Here is a 20,853-nt window from a genome sequence, read left to right as displayed (position 1 = left end):
GAAATATCCTTTACAACTGGTTTTTCCAATATAGGATGATGCATTGTATCTGGTGGTTCTGTCTTAATTCCCTTTTAATGTATAGCAGCTCAAGAGATTGGCCACTTGACCTGTGGAAAGTGGCTTCTCAAACTTTAATATGTGTAAAATCATTTGAAAATCTTGTTATGGTCCAGGTTCAGATTCCGGTGCTCTAGGCTAGGGCCTAAATGTTGGTGTTTCTGGCAGGCTCCCAGATGATGCCAGTGCTGCTGACCCGTTTATCACCCTGAGGAATGGGACTTGGGAAAGTGCCATGTTCCAGATTTCTCTGTTTTCTCCTCGTGCCTTTTAGTTAAAATTTCTTTAACTTGGAAGATAAATCTATAGGTTTGATTAGACTGAATCATTTTTGGCTGATAGCATATATCAAAAGTACTTCTCCCTGCATCACATCAGGAAACAGTATCTGATTGTCCCATCATTCATGATGCTAAATTGAGCACTAGATTAGGGTAGTAGCCACAGGATCTTCCCATGTAACCAGGAAAGGGTGGTTGTTTCTGCTTGCAACCTACAAGTTATCTCTGATACTACTTTGGCATCACACAGATACCCAGTTCTGTAAACCATTCACCAGTTGATAATCCTTTCATGAATCAGTAATGTTTCAGAAGTTGTAAGTGATGATTTTTAATTGAAATTTCTTTGATTTTTACTAACTGCCGTTCTTTGATGAAGTAGAGCTCTCCTTCATCAACTGGGACTTTTTGGTTACTTTATGGGAGACAGTTCCTATAGGAAAAGGAGGATAAGTGCTTAATTTTTCCCTTTATTTTCCAGTTTTCAAAGAGTTAGTTTAAAAGCCACCCCAGTGTGACAAACGAGTTTTTTCTAATTTTCTCCTCTGTTTTTTGATTATCATGTATAAACTCAGTTTTTCATAGAATCAGTATATTTTAGTCAGCTGTATTCTTTTTTGATGTTCATATTGTACAGTTTTGACTACTGGTTGCCTTTTTATGCTTGATCTCAACCAAAAGGCTGAGAAGGGTTTACTGATTGCCTTTTTTGAACTGCCTCCAATCTTACCCTTTGGATCTTTGAATGATCCCTTCCTTGCTGGCTCAACAAGATAATCTAGACATTTTGTGCTTGCTCTAAGCGTGGAGCAAGCTGTTTCTCCAAGGACTCCTGGATATTAGAAATGAAAATCTAGACTTTAGGAATGTCATTGATACTGGATGACATTGTTTCTAGGTCCATTCTGTGAACTGAGCTAGACAATACATATTTTTTCAAATCCTGAAATCATACTGATATTTTCAGTTCAGTTTTAATAATATTTTTACTTAATTTTGTATGCTTGTATTTTGTTTCTCTTAACACTTGATTCCTTACTGCAGTAGTTCTCAAACTGTGGCACTCACCAGAACCACCTAGCTAGCTTCTTACCCTTGCTAGGCCCCACCCCCTAGAGTTTCCAACCCAGTAGGTTTGGGTTAGGCCCAAGGATTTGCTAATCCATGTTCTCAGGTGATTTTTGAGGCTGCTGGTCCAGACCATACTTTGAGAACCACCCTTTGAACATGATTTTCTTAGAGTAAAGGCATTGAGCCAAATTGAAGATAATTTAGGAAAAAATAGCCAGCTCTTTCAAAGATAAGACATGTGCTTTGCATATTTGAGGACGGAATGGAGAAAACCAAGAGAAATTTTGAAGATAATGGAGCAGGAGGTATGCATGGTAGTGGAAGTCTCTCGGGCTTCCAGGAATTTTGGAGAGGGGTAGTGTGAGGACAAATAGGTTTCAGGGGCCACTGTTTAATTTGGCAAGAGATTTTTCTCGTCTCCGTCTCACTCATCAGAATGTAAAGGAAGGAGGGGTGGTTTGAAATGATATGAGCCTGTTACTAATACATTTTTTCCTGATATGTTTTGCATTTCAGATTAGGGTGCTTCCGTTTCCCTCAAATCTTTTTAACTGTAAATGACAGGTTAAGTGATTTTAATAGAAAATTATAGATCTTTTGTTTAATACTAGTGTTTTAAATGTATGCATAAGGCAACCTTAATCAGAAACTTATAAGGATGAAGTCTTTCATGTAATTTGACTTTCTTTTAACTCGGGGATCCATTAGAAAGCTTGCAATTTTTATCTCATTAATTTAAAAAATCCATCTGATGGCTACTTATATAGTATGACTCCCCCAGGTGTGATAGGAAATAGGATAGATTGTGCAGTCTGAGGGGTGGGGTGAGGGACTAGTTTAAGTTTCTGCTAACATTTTGCCTTTGTCTTTTCTAAAAATGAAAAAAGTTGCAGTTTTTCCACAATTAGGTGGCTTTCTGTAACATCTTTCTTTTAAAAGGGCAGGATGGGCATTTTCAGATCTGCCCCATTTACTGAATCTCATTAACATCATGTTCCAGTGTTTTTTGTTCTTTCAGTTAAGTGATTTCTTGTTTCATATAGTTTAAGCGTTGTTCTTAAAAGCTAAAATATTTTGGCCTTAAATAATATGTTAGGGTTTTTTTTAAATAGTTTTTTAGGGTTTTTGGTGGGGCAAGTGGTAAGAGGGGGGTTGTTTTTTCTTTGGCCCAAAAGCATCGTTACACACATCTGTTACTGTTTTTTGCTGAAGTAAAATGCTGCTTAAGGCCCTTGAGGAATTTGGAGCCATTTTCCCAAAAGCCAAATGACTCTAGAATGCTATCTTACTCTGTTTCTCACTTATCTGCTTCTATCTGCTGTGCTGAGCAGGTGATGGAAGTTTTTAGACTCACTGTTAAGTTAGGCAGAGTTGGCTGCCTTCCTGGAGTCCAACTGGTATGTGTTGAAACAGGCATTGCAGGTCCTCTGCGGCTCTTTTTCATGTATTCTCCTACTTAAAACTCTGCTACAGGTGGTTGAAATTGTTGTGAAGTGCTGATTACTGACTTCAGTCTGCATAGTAACTGCTACATTCACACAGATGGCTAGTCAATTCTTTTTTTTTTTTTGTTAGAACAACTCAGCAAAATAAAATTCGGTTTATTGTTGGGCAACATTGTTTCACACATACATCAAACAGGCCAAAAAAAATAAACAGCAACTTCATAGACAAAAAAGGAAAAAAAGAAACCTTTTATTTTTGGCCTTTTTAACCATCTCATACAAACCAACTACTTATAGTACAGCTAAGTACATACACAAAAAAAGTTACTGGAATGCTCGGAATAAGATTGTTTTTTTGTTGTTTTTGCTTTTTTTTTTTTACAAGGTCTTTTTTCTCTTTTGAGATTATAATGAATATGGTCACACCACAAGTAAAGTCAGAAGTAGGATGACTAGACAGCAAAAAAAAAAAAAATGGCTGTTCAATTCTAAAGTAATTTTTGGGGCACCTGGGTGGCCCAGTCAGTTAAGTGTCTGCCTTCGGCTTGGGTCATGATCTCAGGGTCCTGGGATTGAGCCCCATGTCAGGCTTCCTGCTCAGCGGGGAGTCTGCTTTTCCCTCTCCCTCTGCTGCTCCCCCTGCGTGTGCTCTTGCTCTCTCAAATAATCTTAAAAAAATAAATAATGTACATTTTGAGGAGTGCCTGGGTTGGTTAAACATCTGACTCTTGATCTCAGCTCTGGTCTTGATCTCAGTTTGAGCCCCACGTGGAGCCTACTTAAAGTACTTTTTGAATCCTCAAAGATCATATTCAGTGTATTGTTTATTTTAAAATATCTAGTAATTGGTCAGTTGCATAAAGGCAGTAGTTTTAGTCTAACCTTTCTGAAATCTGATGAAAGTTGTAGGCTTTCTCCATCAGAAAAATGCTTCTATGCTCAATTTTGGGTGAGTTGAGCCCCCCCAAACACATCATTAACCTATCTTAATAAGGTCAGTTTTCATGTGATTTACAGACTCAGTCTTAATATTTCATAGTCACTAACTCTAAAGCATATTTTTTAAAAAGAATTTAGCTGCTAAATACTCTTGATAAACATTTACTCTATTTTTAAAATACAGTTATGGTGATCTGGCAATTTTAGAAAATAAAAATTAAGATCTTCTAGGTAAATTTTTTTTTTTTATACCCATTGTTCATGAAATGCTTACAAAATAAACCCCATACTTTTGGTGTTAAATATTTTTTCCAGCCCCCTTTTTTTTTTTTTTTTTAAAGCTGGAAAACTAATTATAATTTGTAGCTTGTACCACAAAGGGCTTAACTTCCTAATATGTAAAGTGCTCCTAGAAATAAAAAAAAGTAGTGGTCAGAGAAGAAGATATCCTTACTGAAAGAAACATAGGTGACTCCTTGTACTGGATAGGAGTAGAAACTCACCACCAATTTAGCTTTTGTTTAATAAAACCCACTAGGAATCTAATGTAAGGAGATAAAAAGAAAAAAGTATTCAAAGTAGGCTTGTGTATGCAGGATGGTTTGGTTCTGTCTAAAAATTTCCTTTAACCTGCTGTTCATTCCAGCTAAATTTATGAAATTGCCAAAAATTATGCAAACTGCATGGCTGCATTTATAAATATTAATTTGTAGCCAGTATAGGTGTTTTTAAGCTGCAAATTTCATACCTTTGACACTATTTCTAAAGCATTTACTTATGCACATATAAACATATTAAATTGTAGAATTTAAGATTTTGCTGGTGGCTTCAGGATTCGAGTAACCGAGATTAAACCTTTGCCCACCCTGATCACACAAAGTTTTATTTGCATTGAGTTACTCTTGAAGGATTATTTTAAAGGTTAGTTTAACAACTTATACTAGATAAGAGGCATTTATTACTAGGGTATTTTTTGCATGTGTGGTTTTTTTTTTTTTAACTTAGTGGTAAAGTTGAAGAAAAATGCCTTTTTAAAGGTCTTTTGAATCCATCATATTTACAATAAGCAAGTTAAAACTTTCTCTTTTCTTCCAGATAAAGCTTCACCAAGAAGGTTGCCCAGGAAACGGGCACAGAAGAGATCAGTGGGATCTGATGAGTAAATGTCCCTTTGTGCAACAATTCAGTCTTTACTTAACCTGCCCTAATGTTTTTCGGCCTGATGGGAGTTAGTGCAGAGAAGCCATATCACCATAGAAGGCAACTACTGCTTATGTGTGGACTGAGCCATCAGAGTCTGTGGCGATAATATTACTGAAAATGCACTGCATTCATTTTTCTAAAGTAACAAATTTGGGTTTTTTTAAGCCATTAAAATATATGTGTGTGCGTGTGTATGTCTGTGAGCAGTTGGTGTTACCAGAATCATTGTTGAACTACCTGAAGCCTGCCTTTAGAATACTAAATATAATGCTGTTGTCTCTTTTTGACATTTTCTCATATTTCCCCCAAAACTCAATATTTGTCCAATATGATGGTCAATGTCCTGCCTTAGACTGTTTTAAAGAAAACAGTTTGTTTCTTTCTTAGAATTGCTCAAATCCATTTGGTGGCGCAAATTTGTATTTTGTTATTGTTGCTGTTTTACAACTAGTATTCTAAAGGCACAAACAGGAGTAGCTGCTTTTTAGCAGTAGAACTGTTTTGGTATTTTGCTGCTGTTTACTATAATGCGCACCTTCAGAAAACTTCCCAAATGAGTCCAAGGAATTTGGGGATTTCTAGCAACAAAATTGTGAAGCATGAGAATTCTGATTTTGATATATAAAACCACCTCACCCTCTTTTTCTTTTTTTACCTTTTTTTTTTTTTTTTTAAAGAAACTAGTACATTTGTGGGACCTGAGTTGTGCTATCCATTGTTGTTTTATTTCTGACCCACTTAGTTCTTTTTGTTTCTTTTTTTTAAGAGATCATATTTTTTCCTTAATAGTATCTTGCTTGAGAAAAATTGCCTTTGTCTATAGACTTAAGCAAAAAGTCAGTTTATAGGGGCAGAGATAAATTACAAGTAATACTAATCTGTAAAAAAAAAAAAAAAGTTGGCTATTTTTTTAAGTAGTTAAGCAATTGGGTTTTTATCTAATCTTTTGGGTATTTTGTTCAGAGAAACTTTTTTTAGTTAATCTGAAGAATTCCAAAATTTTAAGCACTTAAGATCTCAGAACCAAAATTAAATTGGACTTCATAAAATCCTGTTAGAGTCACTCTTGTCCTAGGTAGTAAATTAAGTTTGGCATTATTGTCAGACTGGATAAAGGGTAAAGTAAAATAGTACGAACAGATAAGAGGCCTTTCCCCTCTGTTTTTAAGCCATATTCTCCCACATATATTTTGTAAAGAAATGGTAAATGAAATTCTAGTGGCTATTTAATTCCTGATCTGTCTTAATACAATGAACTGACCCCTCCCCTCATGTCTTTATAATCCCCACCCATGCCCACATGAAACCACAGCAAAACAAGACACACAAAAAATCTTACCAAGTTCTTTAAGTATTTAAACATCTGAGCCAAAGCCTATGACAATAGAAGTTATTATTGTATAGTTGTTAATCACTTTGCAAGTAGGGGCTAAGGTGTCAAATTATCTATATTGGTATTGCTGAACTATAAGCATTCTATACCTGTAATATAAAGTGTTTGAGTTTTTAATTGGGCTGTATGATCAGTAGCTTATTTTGAAAAAGCTCTATGAGCTGTAAAAACTGCATGTTTTTTGTTTAATGTAATATAGGAGACCCTCCTATATTCCTTCTCAAGGAATATATTTCAGAACATTGTTTTGTGAATTCCTAAGTTTGTGAAACTATTAGAACATAACGCAGTGAGGTGTAATTACACAATTTAAATGGTTTCTAGACCGTTTCATGGAGTACTTGGTGGGACTTAGGCACTGGCAAAGCCACACTGAGTTACAGGTGCCGGCCCTTCTCACTCCTAAGGAATTTGCCTTACATGCTAGCCTTTCCACTGCTGAGGTTCAAATTAGTGCCTCAGAAATCCTTTGTCACGTTTTATTTTTTAGCATCCATTGGGAACATTTGAAAACTTAAATCCTCAACTGCCAGGGTCTTCTATAGAATCAGTATGTGTTTAGCAGAAAACTAACTCCGTAATGAATGGAATTCAATTCCACACATGGTTTGTTCAAGCACACTTAATAAGTAGCCTATTTTTTAAATGTCTTTTTTAAATGTAAATATTTGGATGAAGTTTTTAAAGTTTGTTTTGATATATTCATTTGCTACACCAACCATGGTTTCAGAATTCACCTTTTGAGCTAATTGGTTTCAGAATCTGTAAAATGAACCAAGAATCTTGTATATCAAACCTGTCACGCAGACATGTGAGAATAATGTGTTCATAAAGCATGGATCTTGCTTTGGTTGTATAGCTTCATCATTCATTTCACGGTCTTATGTAGTGAGTGACTTTTCAGACTACCCTTGCCCTCTGAAGTGTTGTCTGAGCAGGGTGGTGGGGCGGGAATGGGACCTGCAAGATCCTGAGGAAGATAGAAGTCAGAAGAAAAGGAACATAGACTTGATTTTAGTAGTTTTTAAATTTAAGTAAGTTTCAGAAGATAGTGACTTTGATAGGAGGAAAAGGCAAATTTAGGTCTTAAAAAAAAAAAAAAACCGACATTAAAAAGCCACTGCCTTAAAGGTGTATTTGCAGTGCATTAGCCTATAATTGTCTTTGCCTCTGTTGCGGAGTAGTTAATAGTGGTAATGTGACCTTGAAATCTTTGTTTAATGACTTAACATTATTTTGGAGGTACAGTAGTAGGTAAATGTAATATGTCAGTCTCTCATACAGCATTCATCTTTTTTGGTACAATAATAGCCATACCCTTGGTTGGAAGAAAAAAGAAACTTGGTTAGTGCATTTAAATAATGATGTAATTTTTAATTTTTTTTTTTTTTACCTTGAACTTGGCAGTACACATTATCTCTCACCAAAATTTTGATAGGTCCTTGGTTTTTCCTTATTTTAGTTCCAAAATTAGATGTTAGCTTAAATTTAAAAATTTAAATCTGTATTTCCAGGTACACTTGAAATAATTTGCCACACTTTTGGACAGCATCACTTATAGCTGTAAAATAATACATTTGTTACAGTTTTACTAAATAAAATCCTACTTTGAACTAATATTTCCAGCTTAGTGAAGAGCAGCCTGACCTGTCAGCCCCTCACTACTAGCATAAAGCGGAATATTCGGATAGTACGAGGCAAGAACAGAACTGACCTGCAAACTTCTCAACAGTTTCTTTAGGCCTCTTAGAGAACTGTACCAGTTAATATTTGTATGATTTTATTCTTTGTTTACACAAAAGCCTAGACTTTCATAGTAATTAATTCTGTATGTAATCTGAAGTTCTGGAGTTTTCCCTTTTTCAGACTTGGGAATTATTTCTTGAGGTTCTGGTACCATTTAGCAGCTTTTTTAAAGGCAGTAGAAAAGGAACTCATTTATTAAACATCAGCCATGGATTGTGTTCTCTTGGGCCTTTCCATTCATCTTCTAATAAACCTTCACAGCAACTGAAGGAAGGTGATTCTCACTTTATAGATGGAAAAAACCTCCTGAATTTAAGTAGCTTATGCAAGGTGTTACATATTGAATTTAGATTCAGAGCTATTTCTAAAACTCCCACATTCTTTCCCCTGCACCATGTTTAAGATGGAAATTTTATGAAACCAAGCATTTGGGCAGCTTAAAAATACTTGGTTTTCCAGAATTCAGCAACTGAAAAGGTCCAATAAACTCAGTACTTAATATACTGTATCTTTACTTGTACTATACAGTAGTATATAAATGCCACTCAACTCCAGAATACTATAAAATAACCCCAAAGAGTCTTCTGAGCTGTTATAAATCGATTTGTGTGTTTGGTGTATACATATAATTTGAAATTTTTTATATAATTCAGTTATCCACAGTACCCTATTTAATCTTGATAATGACACCTCTTTAAATACCCTTGATTAATAAAATCATGGTCTTCAAAAACATTTTAAGATTGATATGCTAGTTTGGCGGATTTTCAAGTTTTAAAGGGTTGAAGATTCATCTTCATGTTAAAAGATGAGAGTGAAGTACAGTTGACCTCTGAACAACGGATTTGAACTGCATGGGTCCACTTATACATGGATTTTTTTCAATAAATACAGTTCTGTAAATGTATTTCCTCTTACGATTTTCTTAATCTTTTCTAGCTTTATTGTAGCGATATCATATATAATACATATACAGAATGTGTGTTAATCAACTATATTATTGGTAATGGTTCTGGTCAACAGTAGGCTATTAGTAGTTACGTTTTTGAGGAGTCAAAAGTTGTATGTGGATTTTTGACTGTGCCGGGATCAGCACCCTGAAGCCCACATTCAAGGGTCAACTGTACTCGTTCTTGGGTTATACAACTACACAAAACCGGGATTGTAGATTAGGCTTCTGTCTTCTTTCTGTTCAAGTGTGGATTTCCCTTAAGAGGCACCGTGGAGCATTAGAAAAGAAAATCCAGTATCCTCTAGAAAACTTGAAGATCAACCCTTACGTAGATTTTTGTTATAGTACCTGTAACGATATGTCACCTTGTGTGATATGTCTGTCTCTCTGCGGACCGTGAGTTCTGCATCTTATTTGCATTTTATCCCCAGTTTCTAGTTTGCAGTTTTCATGTGGAAGCCTTATCACAAGTGTTTAAAGAATGAGAAAATGTGGGCCAGTTTTCTTTGTCATTCTTCCATGGGATTGTGTTCAGAAGTGTTCTTGGTGATAACCCAGTATCATTGGCAATTCTGTGAGGTTGAACAAAGATGGTATGGTTTGCTAGCCTTTGGATTGGGAATATAGTCCACCCTGCCCACTAAAGTGTGACCTTGAGAAGGCAGCTCATCTGTGGAGTCTTGATGTGTTCTTTTTAAATTGAGAGATACTTGAAGTGTCCCAAATTGATTGTTACCTACAAACCCTTAATACAGTGTTATTGAATGATTCTTAAATTTAGTTAGCAAACCCAGAAAGAACTAAGGTATGTAATGGACTCCTCTGTGGCTGCCTGGGTTCAAATTCCAGCTCTCTTGGTTAGAGTCAAGTTACATCATCTCATTGACTTCAGTTTTGGGTGCCTACCTTTTAGAGTTGTTAGCCGTTCAGAACTTTGCCTGGCGCATCAGAAGCTACGTAAGTGATTGCTACTGCTGTTGTAAAGCTCCATACTGTTGTAACATCCCGGGAAGCATATGAGTGGGAGGTGTACATGGTACTTTTTGGACTTCAACATGGATAGTAGTCAAATTCTGTAGAGGAAAGCTAAATAGTGATATTTTTTTTAGCTAAAGAGTGAAAGTCTTAAGATGGACATGTAATGTGGCTAGCTCTCTGGATATAATAAGGAACCAGAGCAATAGGGCCGCCAAGGGGGGTTTTATTTTAACTATTCGAGCCTGCCCATCAAACTGAGAATTACCTTTTTCAGAGCTTGGGGCGGCTGCCATGTTCTCCAGCGATGGCGCTGCTACTCCAAACATTTTTTTAAATTCCTCCCAGAATTTCTTTGAGCTTCACACAGAGCTACCCAAAGAGAATCAGTCTTATTTGTGTATTTTCAGAAATCCATTTGATCATCTATCTTAGATTTGTCAAAATAGGTGCTGATGTTCTAAAAGCATGTTAGAAAGGAATGTGGGAAATATTTTCATCAAGCATAGTGTTCACATTGAGCAGGTACATCAAACATCTGCTCTGTGTTCTACCACATACGTTCTTATTCAATCCTCACAACTACCCCAGCTAACCCCATTATCCATGATGCAACCACTTCAAGGAGCCCAGAGGCACCCATGGTGCAGATTTGGTCCATTGCTGTCTCCAGCTTTGTTGGAACAAGACCTGTGAATCCTCGGACAGGGAGCACCTTCACATTCACACACAAAATCTACCTACCTGTGTTCTAGTTGCATCGCTTAGGATTTGCTTGATATTTTCTCTGAGGTAGATACCTTCTTATGTTCTTGTGCTATCACAGCCAAAAGTCAAGATAGATTTATCAATACTCTGGACAGTGGCTCTTTTAAGAGGACCTGTTGCCATCATCCAAGGTAAAAGATTTAAAGTCGTTGGTCCTCAGTACACATAAAAACAGGACTTCATCCCTTGAACTCTCCTGAGCAGTTTATTATTAGAGTCACGTGTATTTTAAGGTCTTGTATTTAATACCTCAAACTGTTCATAATCGAGTGAGCTTTTCATGGCCAAAAATCATGGTGATGTATCTCCATTCGCCACTGCCAGCTGCCGGCACTGTGTGTCTCCACTCAGCGGGAAACAAGCTCTAGAGCAGGCTGTGGTCTGCCTGTCCTGAAGCCGTCTGCAGAGATGGTAGTGGCAGGAGGACCCCACGCGGTAGTCTGAGAGTGGCCTAGCTTGACTCCTTAGTTGAAGTCCACCTGGGTAACCCACATCTGGTTAGACTGAAGCCTCCACCTGGAAGTAATCTCCTTTCGGGAACCACTGGTAAGATCCTGTGACCCTTTGGTCACTATGGTGACTTCTCACGTGGCTGATGGCCTGATAGTCTGGTTTCAAGGAAAAATCCTGGATGGGCTGTCTACACAAGGCGTTCAGAGCTGTTACAGGGCCTTCTTCATTGTCATCAATCCTATCTTTCAGATTCTTGAGACTTCTGTCTCCAGATGTGCACCCCCTTTCCCATCGTCCTCACCATCTCTGACTTTCTTCCTTTTGTGCACACCTATACAAAAACCCTCCTGTCTTAAGTCTTTTACATGATACTCTTGCCCCTCTCACTGCATTCCTGTTTTGTTGTTTTCTCTCCTTGTCAAAGTATCTCAACGCTATTGGCTGCTTTTTCTTCACTAGGCTTTCAGTCTTTTAAATTTCTTTCTAATTAGCTTCTGTCCCAAAAACCTGTTCTCGGGATCTCATGGTTCCCTATTTGCCATCCTTCTGCACTCTGAATTCTCTGGCCTTGACTTGTGCAATTAACTCACTGACCACCAGCCCCCTCAAAAGTTCCTCTTCACTTCTGTGATGTTCTTGCCTCCTTTTCTTATCTCCACTGACTAACCCCAAACTCAGGCTCTTTGTCCTTCTCTCTCTACTCGCATTGGAGAGCTTTATCTGCTGTTTATTACCTTAGTCCTCACTTATTTTCCTGGTGCCATTCTAACTGCCTGTGACTGGTTTTCACTTAAACTTTCTATTGTAACCCCAAACAAGTCACAAATGTTTATTTCCCTCCATAAATCTCCCCAATCTAACTTCTCGCCATTCTCCAGTAACATGGCTCCCATTTGTCCAATATGAAATCTTAAAAAGTCCAAGTACAGTCATTTGCACATAAGCATTTAATAAATTCTTACTAATTTTAGCTCTGCTATGAGTTAAATTAGATTGCAGTTCTCTCCACTTCATAATCTAACAATTTCAGAACTTCAAAGATATCTGAACTCATTCATTATAGGCAAAATACCTTTGGTTCCAGATAATTTTTTTATATTTCCTAATTCATTGCAGGAGGTCTTGGGTTTGCTATTTTAATTCTAGTGCTTTCAAACTTGGAATGTGATTTCTGCCATATTTTCATCAGGTTATTTATGACAGCTTTCTTCCTCAGGCTTTATTTGGTGGCTAAGGATGTTCTCTGGCTGTCATTCAGGACTACTTAATGAAAGTGGGCCTGATTAATCCATAACTTTTTTGTGCGCCTTTGAGAAATGTTCCTGCTCTGTGAGTATCTGGAAATCACAGTTTTTCCAGTTTGGTAAACCCAAGAGTAGTACCCCTCTTCTTTGTTATTTCCATTGGTCTAGCAAAACACACCTAAACTAGTCTGCTGTCCTGTAAAATGCATTTTTAAATTTACATATCCCTCAGTTAAAGCTGGTCTTGAAAGTATTTGTACACAGTACACCTAAAATGGTACTGCATATTATTGCTAGGTCTTAAACGTTAGAAGCACAAAGTGAATCCGAAATACTAAGCAAAAAAAAAAAAAAAAAGTAGTATAATATTGATCTTAATTTTCCCCTGGGATTTGTAAAAAGAAAAAAGCCTCACACATTTTCTAAAAGCTTTTAAAATTCTGACATTTCAAGTAACAAAATCTTGTTTTAGAGTAAAGATGATTTAAGATGACTTTTATTTGTGCTGTTTGTCAGCTAGTTGACTTTTCAGGTGATGGTCGTAAGACACCCCTCCACCCAATACTCACACACATATTGAGAGTTTGGGTTCCCAGCAATTGTACAGACCGCATATCCTGATCTTAATTTTAAACATTTTTAAACAAGCAGAGAGAGATGTCTTTGATTTAACTTCCTCATCTATGTTGATGAGTCAGTACCTAGAATTTCCTTTTCAAGATTTTATTGTAAGCAATAGAGCTGAATGTGTTCTTCATAGAAAAAGTATGGAGAGCTCCAAAAAACTTTGGAGATACAGTGTAGCTATGTAATGTTTTTAGTCTTTCCTAAAGGAAAAAATGAATCAAAAAATATTAGGACAGTAAGAACCAGCATTTTTAATTTCTTGTCCACAATGCTTGGAACACTCAGTATTAAATGTCAGATTAGTCCCAAGTCCGAAGAGCAATATATATACAAGATGCTAAAGCAGTTTTTGTGGTACGGTGGTAGATTTTATTTTTCCTTTTCAAAAATGTTCAAAATGCTTCTATTTTATAATGGAGGAAACGTTAAATTTATCTGAGCCTCCTACAATGAGTATAATAATCACAATGGTTGTGGGCAGCTTCGCTGTAGCTCAGAAAATGAGCCAATTTAAAAACCTTGGATGTATTGTGACTTTACATATTCAGAGAAAATTAAGATTATTGGTGGAATATCCTTGAGAGTATTTTTCCTTTTTTCCTTAAAGGAACTCCAGTTTCCCATGAGTTGTTTTTTTTAATTAATCAACTACATCTGCAGCTGAGTTTGTGCCAGGCACTGTGTTGAGTGCGTCCCCTCCTGCCCCACCCTTTGCCTCCCAGTCCCTGTGCCCACGTTGACCCAGTGAGTCCAGCCCTGCCCCTCGTCTGGCCTCCCGTCACACTCCCGTGAACATGGAGACCACCGTCGTCCACAGGGATCTGGTCCTCCCCTGCCTCTCACCCCTCCTCTGCTGCTCCCGCTGGCCCCCAGGCTTGGCCATGATTCCCTCTACCCAGGTCCCCACCCACACGTGATCCTTGCCTGTCCGTCCTCCCCGACCCACTCCCCTCGTCCGAGGCATCAACTCAAGCATCTGCGCCACAGCAGTTTCTAACTGTCCATCTACCCTCACCACTATCTGAAACTACCTTGTTCTTCCGTTGTCTGTCACCCCCGTTTGAAGAATTGTATTTACCAGATCACCAAGTCTTAAAATAGTACCTGACACTTGACAAATGTTTTAATAAATATGAATTATTATCCCAGCCATACAGTGAAGTAGGTATATCCTCATTTTGTAAACGAGGAACCGGAATACACAAGTAACTTACTAAAAACCTCTCAGCTACTAAGTGACAAAGCTGAGACCAGAGCACAGACATGTCTGTGTCCAGAACCTTCGCATGATTCTCCTGTCTCCCTCATGATATGGAAGGTTTCCAGGTGGGAGCCCGGTCACCATTCCCCGAAAACCCAGGAGGAAATAGGTTGAATTGTTGTGCCCGAGTCTTGGTTTCATCTGTACAGACACGACAAGACTTCCAGGCTCATGTGGCAGACAACCACACCTGGAGGGTTCTAGAGAAGAGGCCAGAATGGCCTCTTGCTTGTACATTGCAGCTCCGGCAGGAAGCATTTACCAACACAAAACTCAGGAGACTGGCAAGCAAGTGCCCAAGAGTTTCTGTAAGTGTGGCTCATGTGAAATCCCGTAGGTGAGTTCTAGAAAAGGAAGCGAAACAATAGGGAAATCACAGCTGTAGCTTCAAAATGAAGTCAGTTCCCAAACTGTGAGTGAATCATAACCTTAAATATTTTTTTGTTAAATTTTTTTTGTATAACTTAGCAAATCATACCAAGTTGAGACAATTCAATAAGCTATCGTAGGTGTTCAAAAGCTGCTCACCAACCATTACAAGATCACCGTGAGGAAAGACTGAAGAAGATAGAAGTACAAGCCCTGTTCAGGTAGTATTTCATGTCAAGAGACTAGCTGTGTTGAGATCCTTTTAGTTACTAAGTTTGTAATAAGGGAGTAAGTAATTACTTCTGTGTTTTGGGTTTCATAATTTTAAATCAGTAGTACTCTTCTTCTGGAATTCTCCAAATGATAGGAAAACCCTTGAAAGTGTAACCATTATTCCCAGGCCAGCCTTGATACCTGTCTGCATGGGTGTGTTTTGCTGCCCTCTGCTGCTCAGAGTTGGTACAGCAGTGAAGGGTTCCTGAGCAGGGCTGCCCGTGGCGTTGCTAGAAAGGTGAAGAAGGACTGGGAAGAAGACAGACTGTTAGGCATTTTTCTCTCCTAAAGCAAACTACTGCTCCAGCCGATGCAACCCAACCAGCCTCTGTACCCCACCCCCCACCCCAAACGAAGCATCAAATTAAAGTGAAAAATACTGCTTTTGCTAAGATGTCAATGAAATGATTCGGATTTTTAAGTTATTTGAATGATCCTGTCAGTGGAACGATGAATGCTGTACAAGACAGCCCTGTGCGTCATCTGTGGTGCTGGCCAAGCACCCCTCTGCTTCTCCTCCAGCATGCACACACACACACACACACACACGTTTACTTCAGATGAACTAATCAAGTATTTTCACTCGGACATCCGTGCTATTGGTCTTCGATTTTTTTTTTTAAGATTTTATCTATTTCACAGAGAGAGATAGTGAGAGAGGGAACACAAGCAGGGGGAGTGGGAGAGGGAGAAGCAGGCTTCCCGCGGAGCAGAGAACCCGATGTGGGACTCAAGGCTCACCCATTTAGTGGCTGGATAACCTTAGACGAGCCACTTAACTGGTCTCAGCCTGCTTCTGTAAAATGGGATAATAGTACTGGAGTTACTAGTTACTAATATTCAATGAATATTTATATGGCCCTCCCTTTATGTCAAGTGTCCAGCTTTTTGCCCAGTGCAAGACTCTCTTCCGTAACCCCCTCTACGGACACCTCCGCTGGGCCAGGCGCCCACTCCCATCCTTGGACAGCTCAACTATTAGACAATTCTTTCTTCAACCCAAATCAGCCTCCTCGTGGTCTGCGTCCCAGTTCTGCTCTCCAGATGATCTTAGAAAAAAATCTGCTTGCTTTCCCTTATGATAGATAGTCCATGTATTTGAAGAGACCTTCCTTTGTTAAAAGGCATCTTTAATCCAGGTTAAAGTAAAAAGTAATAGTAACCACTTCAACCTACCTGGATTTTTTTTTTCTAAAATATTCCCATCATTTTTTTCCCCCAAGGGAACACTGTCTTTATTAAGATGATGGGAAACACCTAGCTACTTAAAATCTTACATACTTTATTGAATAAAGTCAAGGTCCAAAATATTTGTGATTAAGGATGGAAATAATTGCCCTTTGTTCTCTCCCTCCAAAATGCATCACTGCAACAGTTATTTGCCCTCAGGCAGCATTCGTGAATGCAATTGCCCAGAAGATTGCAGGGGCGAGGCTCGCTTAAAGCGCAGCGTTCAGGGCATCGTCCCCAGCGCTTCTGACTCTTGCTCTGGGCTGGGGCCCAGGAATCTGTATTTGGATCATGAGCGTAGCCAGTGCTCCCGCATACTGCGGCATGCCCCAGGAGAGCCAGGGGTCCCACCTGAAGGCGTTGCCTGGTGCAAAGTAATGAGCCCATCTGCCCTGTTGCCTCTGGGAGCCCCTGACTCGCTGAATGGCAGGATGGCATTTACTGTACCACAGACAGCGATGCTTTGCCAGGCCCTGCGTGCTCTCCTTCTGCTTGTACGGAGATGGGGCTGCTTCACCTGCCCCTTCCTATCGTTCCTGCCCTCTTGCTGGATGCCCCAGAGGGCGGCTGAAGGTGGCGGTGCCTGACCCTTTGAGCACTTCCTGTGATCCAGGGACTCTTCTAGGCGTTTTACTTGTGTTCACTCGTGTCCTTGCCAGGGCCCCCTGCCCTATGAGAAAGGTTCTAATCCCATCGTGTTACAGCCAAAGAAATGGAGGCAGAGATCGAGAAAGCAAACTGCCCACTGTCACCCAGCTTTCGAGATAGTAAGGCCACCCAGGATTTGGACCCGGGCAGTGTAATGCCCCTGACCTCTTCTGGGGCCGTCAGAGCCACCGGCCAGACATCAGTGTCCCAAAGGCACCTCAAACTCAACATGGGAACTGGTCATTTTCCTCCCTAAACCACTTTCTCCTTCAGTGTGTCCTGTCTCAGTTGGTGCGGTCACTGCCACAGGAAACTCCCTTTGTACAGGTACCCGCCCCCCCCCCCCTCTCACCACCCCCCTCTCAGCTCAGCTCCTGCCCTTGACAAGCACAGCTACCCCCCCGGGGGGGGGGGGGGGGCGGTTACTGGCCACTGCCCACAGTGCTGGGACAGCTCTGACCCAGTGTCCTGCCAGGCTTAGTCCCTTCAAGCCCACCCTCTTGGGCCTCCTGGTCCTGTCGCTCTCCCCTGCTTAAAACCTTGCCACAGTTCCCCACAGCCGGCAGGACCAAGACCCAATCCTCTACTGTTCGCCTACACCTGACCTTTGAATCTGATCTCTCACTAGTCCCGACCTTGAACTTGGACCCCCCCCCCCCCCCCGGCTGAACTGCCTATTCCCTGCGCAACCACGCCCTTGCCACCTCCCGGCCCTCGCCCCAGATGGAGGATGCCAACACCCGGCCCCTTCCTGCTGGCTGAGCGCCCAGCTTGGGGGTAGCCTTTCATTTTGATAGCATTTCAAACTTACAGAAAAGCTGCAAAATAGTACAAATTCCCTATGGCCTTAACCCTCACCCTGATCATTACTCGTTAACGTTCCGCCACATAGATCTACATGCACCCACGTACACTTGCGCTGACCTGTTTGAGAGTGAATTGCAGACATGCCCCTTTGCCCCCGAACACACCGGTGTTTATGTCCTGACTACAAACACACGCTCTTACACAACCAAATGACAGTTATCCAAGTCAGGGAATGTAACCCCGATGCGAGGTTTTCTCATCCACAAGCGGCGGTCGGCTTCACGAATTGTGTCAGGGATGCTCGTAGATCATGAGTTATGTTTAGTTGTCACGTCTCCTTAATTTCTTTTAACCTGAAACCTTCCCTCAGTCTTTCCGGACTTTTAAAGCATTCTTAAGGAGTACGGGCTTTGCAGAGTGTCCCCCAGCTAGAGCTCGTGTGCTCTCTCCTTGTGAACAGATTCAGATTCTGCCTTTTTGGCAGGAACGGCACAGAAGTGACGTGGAACCTTCTCAGTGCAGTGAGTCAGGAGGCATCTGCTGCTGCTGGCTTGTCCCACTACTGCCCTGTTGGTACTGACGACTTGGGAAAGGTGGGGTCTTAGTTATTCAGCCTCGGCTTTCAGGTCACCTCTTCGAAGGAAGCTTCCTTAGCCTTCCCTACTCCCCGTTCCAGGCACCCACAGTTAGGTCTGGGGTCCCTGTTCAGGGCGACTTGACTGAATCCTGGTGGTGGCGTGCCTGTCCTCCGCTCTCCCCCCGCCCCGCGAGCTCCGGGAGAGCAAGGACCACCTCTTGCTCCGGGTCCAGGCCTGGCGCGGTGCAGGTGCTCCACGTGCTGCTGAGTGAATGAAAGGATGAGTGAAAGGATCGGGAGCTGGTTCACTTACAAAGCAAACCCCCCCAGCTCTCTCCGCATCGGGCTTCGTGGCTTTTTATGCGTTACTCGTGGAGCATGGCTAAGTGTCTTATTTCCGTGTACGCCGGGTTCTCACCGAAAGCATGGAAGTCTCACTAAATCCCAGTCAAGAGGCACGATGTTTATCCTTCCTTTGGGGGACTCACAGGATGGATCAATTTAAGAAAGTCTGAACCCCACGTTTAGATGTTCCCATTTGTTTCTTCCTGGGGGAAGGCTGGGCAGGGGGGAGATTCTCTGGGTCTCTGATCGGGTGAAATATTTGGCCCCAAACAAGCAGGAAGCATCTTGCGGGGGGGGAAGGCGGGCGCAAGCCCTGTCACCTCTGTCCGGCCCCTCGCTGCACCGCGGGGAGGGACGTGATCCCAGGGCTGTCCTGAAGCCTCTCAGGAGGTCACTCTCTCCCTTTGTTGTTTCAGACGCAGAAGGAGGGAGACGCACTGATGCTTCATCAACCTCTCCTGTCCCCGTATCCAGGGGCCAGGGCTGCGCACTCCGCCCAGGCTGCTGCAGGAAACCCCTCCGGACGTGTGGGTCCTGGAGACTGGCCATCCTTTCTGCACCGTTTTGCTCTCTGTGACACCTAGGACCGCACCAACCCTGCTCAGCTGGATCGTCCCCCCGGCTCCCGCTGAAAAGTCACGGCCGGGAATGGCTGTGGGGCCAGGGCTTTGTGGCTTCTGACTAACAGCTCTTGGGCGATGTTTCTGGGTGAAGAGATCCTGGTAAATTGGGCCTCCCCTGCCAGCAGGTAGGATGGGGACGGGGGGACCCGCCAGCGAGGACCAGGTGAACTGTATGACCCAAGAAGCCGTAGATTGCTTCAGCTCAGCTTGCTCTTTCCCCATTACATAGATGGTGACCAAGCTCAGGAGACCGGCGGCTCTGGGTGAAGGGAGCTCACCAGCCCCTGGAACAGGATGGTTGCGACACATACCTTAGCAGCTTCCAGTTTCATCTTAGGGAAATGGTCAAAGAGGAGCTGGGCCAGGAGGGGCCTCGCAGGGGGCTGGGCAACCTAGCACGTGTCAGGGCCTCCGGAGCAGGAAGCGCTGAGTAGCGCGCCCCGGGAATGCAAGTCCCCAAGCCTGATCAGTGAGTGGGGTCCCTCCACCAGCCCCGAGGCCTGCTTTCCGCGTGCTGGCGCCCCTAAGCGGCTCCCCCGGGCTCTTCCATGATGCTGACACGAATTAAGTTGAATGGCATTGAGTTGAATTGGACTGAAATAAATTGAATTGAAAGGCCTACAAACAAGTATGACTCTCTTGCTGAGTGCCAGGCCCTGGGGGAATCGCAGACTCGTAATACGGTCCCGTCCACGCCAGCCCGGCCTATCGCGGTAATCCTGCGGACTTGCCGCAGGAACACCTCTGGGGCTGGGGGTGAGAAGGGGCAGGGAGGGAACGGGAGGCTCCAAGAGGAGACGCTCTTTGAGCTGAGCCTTCAAGTACAGAGTGGGGACTTTGGAGAGAAGAGGATGAAGGCAAGAAGGACGTTACAGACCAGGGAGCCAAGCAGATGGTGTTTAAGGAACAGAAGAGAGAGGGCAAAGAAGCCGATGAAAGCTGTCCAGCGGAGAGAGGACACAGACATCCACGTGCACAGACAGAGTCGCACAGAGAAAATGCCTCGCAATCGCCCAGAACATCCCCCACGCCTAACGCAGAATCCCAGGGAGCTGGCCCAGGTATCTGCATTCTGAACCCAGCGCTACAAGTGAATTCAAAGTTTGAGACTCGCGGTCAGGGGGTGGGGGCTGAGCCTCTGCTAAGTGATCAGTTCCGGTGTCAAGTGGCTAATTGTCACACTTGGAGCAGGTCAGAACCCCCCGGAGGGCCCGTTAACACACGGATGGCTAACCCCAGCCCGAGATCCTGGGCCGGCAGGTCTGGGGTGGGGCCTGGGTATCTGCCTTGTTTGGCATATGTTCCCAGATGGGAGATGGGGGTGCTTCTGGACAGCCAGTCTGAGGAGAGACCCCTCTGACAGTTCTGAGAACTCAGCCAGGCTGAAGGAAGCCCACTGGCCCTTCCGAGGCTCTGAGGAGTCAAGACAGTCACGAGATTTGGAGCATTCACATTTGATCAGATGTGTCTCCTTCTTTTTTTTTTAAAAGATTCATTTATTAGAGAGAAAAAACACGAGCAGGAGGGGCAGAGGGAGAGAGAGAGGGAATCCCAAGCAGACTC

The 20,853-nt window shown here is 42.0% G+C and overlaps 1 protein-coding gene across 3 annotated transcripts in view; it reads left to right on the top strand.

Moving 5' to 3' along the window:
- Window positions 1-19,912, top strand: part of SSR1 (signal sequence receptor subunit 1) — a 38,698-nt gene extending 18,786 nt beyond the window's left edge. For 2 of the 3 annotated variants that reach the window (XM_044917331.1, XM_021696920.2), the window contains exon 8: window positions 4,892-7,237. In XM_044917331.1, coding sequence (XP_044773266.1) covers window positions 4,892-4,959 — 68 coding nt within the window. In that variant the 3' untranslated portion in view covers window positions 4,960-7,237. Of the gene's footprint in view, window positions 1-4,891; window positions 7,238-19,083 lie in introns of those variants that run through there. The other variant, XM_021696919.1, reaches the window with a different exon arrangement.
- The last annotated feature ends 941 nt before the right edge of the window (window positions 19,913-20,853 follow it).

The sequence above is a fragment of the Neomonachus schauinslandi genome, chromosome 8, assembly GCF_002201575.2.
Source record: "Neomonachus schauinslandi chromosome 8, ASM220157v2, whole genome shotgun sequence".
Classification (NCBI taxonomy): Eukaryota; Metazoa; Chordata; class Mammalia; order Carnivora; family Phocidae; genus Neomonachus; species Neomonachus schauinslandi.
This window is presented reverse-complemented; position numbering and strand designations above follow the sequence as displayed.